Source organism: Orycteropus afer, unplaced genomic scaffold (genome assembly GCF_000298275.1).
Source record: "Orycteropus afer afer isolate SDZICR_OR568_19922 unplaced genomic scaffold, OryAfe1.0 scaffold00762, whole genome shotgun sequence".
NCBI classification, from domain to species: Eukaryota; Metazoa; Chordata; class Mammalia; order Tubulidentata; family Orycteropodidae; genus Orycteropus; species Orycteropus afer.
Genome location: NW_006922349.1, coordinates 824,473 through 826,397, shown reverse-complemented (window position 1 = coordinate 826,397; position 1,925 = coordinate 824,473). Strand labels below are relative to the sequence as shown.

The 1,925-nt window shown below is 38.4% G+C and overlaps 1 protein-coding gene across 1 annotated transcript; it reads left to right on the top strand.

Annotated features, from left to right (window-relative positions):
• Positions 1 to 1,000: 1,000 nt before the first annotated feature.
• LOC103211599 (olfactory receptor 2T11-like) lies at positions 1,001 to 1,923 on the top strand (the record flags this gene model as incomplete). Its single annotated transcript, XM_007957578.2, is given in 2 exon segments — positions 1,001 to 1,367; positions 1,370 to 1,923. Coding segments are annotated over 2 exon segments (906 nt in total), but the record flags the coding sequence as incomplete, so codon positions are not given.
• Between the last annotated feature and the right edge of the window lie 2 nt (positions 1,924 to 1,925).

Genomic DNA, 1,925 nt, shown 5'->3' with positions numbered 1-1,925 from the left:
ATCTAATTTTGAAGGAGAGTTACATTATTGCATTTATGATTTTTTTTGAGCACTTAAATCCTTAATCTATCTGCAACAAATTAGGAATGAAAATCCTTTTCTAAATTGTTGCCTGTTATTTCCACATTCTTATTTATGTTTTATAATCTGCTCCAAGGATTTGTAATCATGTTAGTTAGATTTAGCCTCAGAGTTTAGGAAAACATTGGCAGGTGTCTTGCTTGGTTAATTTTTTATTCCTGTATGTATTTTGCTGAAATTACTTTAAGATGTTTTATGTTTGACTGCATATCTGTCACCATTCCAAACTCACAGTAGTAATTGGAACAATGCAGGGAATCATTTAGTGGTAAGATCATATTTTATTTTTAGGATATTTTATTATGGGAACTGGGTTGCAAATAAATGCAAGAATAAATAATCTCTTTGAAGAAAGATATGCTAAGAGAATAACTAAGCAGTGAGCTTATCCAAATTTAAGAACCCACAAAAACAAAAAAGCACTGAGAGATAAGGAAAATTTAATTCATGAAACCTCAACAGATAACCCAGACCATTATTTCCCTAAGTTATTAACTTCATTCACCTTTAGCTATTCAATTAATCAATTAATCAGTCATTCATTCATTTCACCAACTGGTGTATTCTTAGCCCTACTCAATGTTGGCCAATAATTTTCTCAATTCCAGAAATACAGAGGGAACAAGACAGATGTAGTTACACTACTCCAGGTATAGCAAACACCATTACTTTTGCATTACATGTCAAAGAATGAACATAAAAGTATTATCAAATGGAATTCTCCAGTAAGAAGAATTTGAGCTACAATCACAGTTTCATGATAAGAAGGTTAACCTGTATGATTTCTCTAGCATTCTACCCAGGGAAATTTTATCTTGACAAGTATCCTCTGAGAAGTCATCTCCATAATACATTTCTCCCATGTTGGATGTTCTAGTTTCTTTCCTAAATTTTTTGACTTCCTTCTCACCTGGATTTGTCATATGTTCTAATAATGTAGAATACTTCATCCTCTGACTTTATCCTACTGGGGCTTCTGGTGAACAGTCAGGCTACAGGGATTGTCTTCACTGTTATCCTTGCTATTTTCTTGGTGGTTATAACTGCAAATTTGGTCATGATATTTTTGATTCAGGTGGACACTCACCTCCATACTCCCATGTACTTTCTGCTCAGTCAGTTGTCTATAATGGACACCCTTTTCATTTGTACCACTGTCCCAAAGCGCCTGGTTGACATGGTATCCCAAAGGAAGACCATTTCTTTCGTGGCCTGTGGCATCCAGATCTTTCTCTACTTGACCATGATTGGCTCAGAGTTCTTTCTTCTGGGCCTCATGGCCTATGACACTATGTGGCTGTCTGTAACCCCCGTAGGTATCCAGTCTTGATGAATCACAAGGCGTGTCTCCTTCTGGCTTCTGGTGCTTGGTTTGGTGGCTCTCTCGATGGCTTTCTGCTAACCCCCATCACTATGAATGTCCCCTATTGTGGCTCCCGCAGCATCAACCATTTCTTCTGGGAGATCCCTGCAGTGCTCAAACTGGCCTGTGCTGACACATCCTTGTATAAAACTCTGATGTACGTCTGCTGTGTATTCATGCTGCTCATCCCCATCTCAATCATCTCTACTTCTTACTCTCTAATCTTGTTAACTGTCCACTGCATGCACTCTGCAGAAGGCCGGAAGAAAGCTTTTACCACTTGCTCATCCCACTTGACTGTTGTCAGTATCTTTTATGGAGCTGCCTTCTACACATATGTGCTTCCCCAGTCATTCCACACTCCTGAGCAGGACAAAGTAGTGTCAGCCTTTTATACCATAGTCAGCCCTCTTATCTACAGCCTCAGGAACAAGGATGTTAAGGGGGAATTTAAAAAGATATTTGCACAATGCTCATCTAC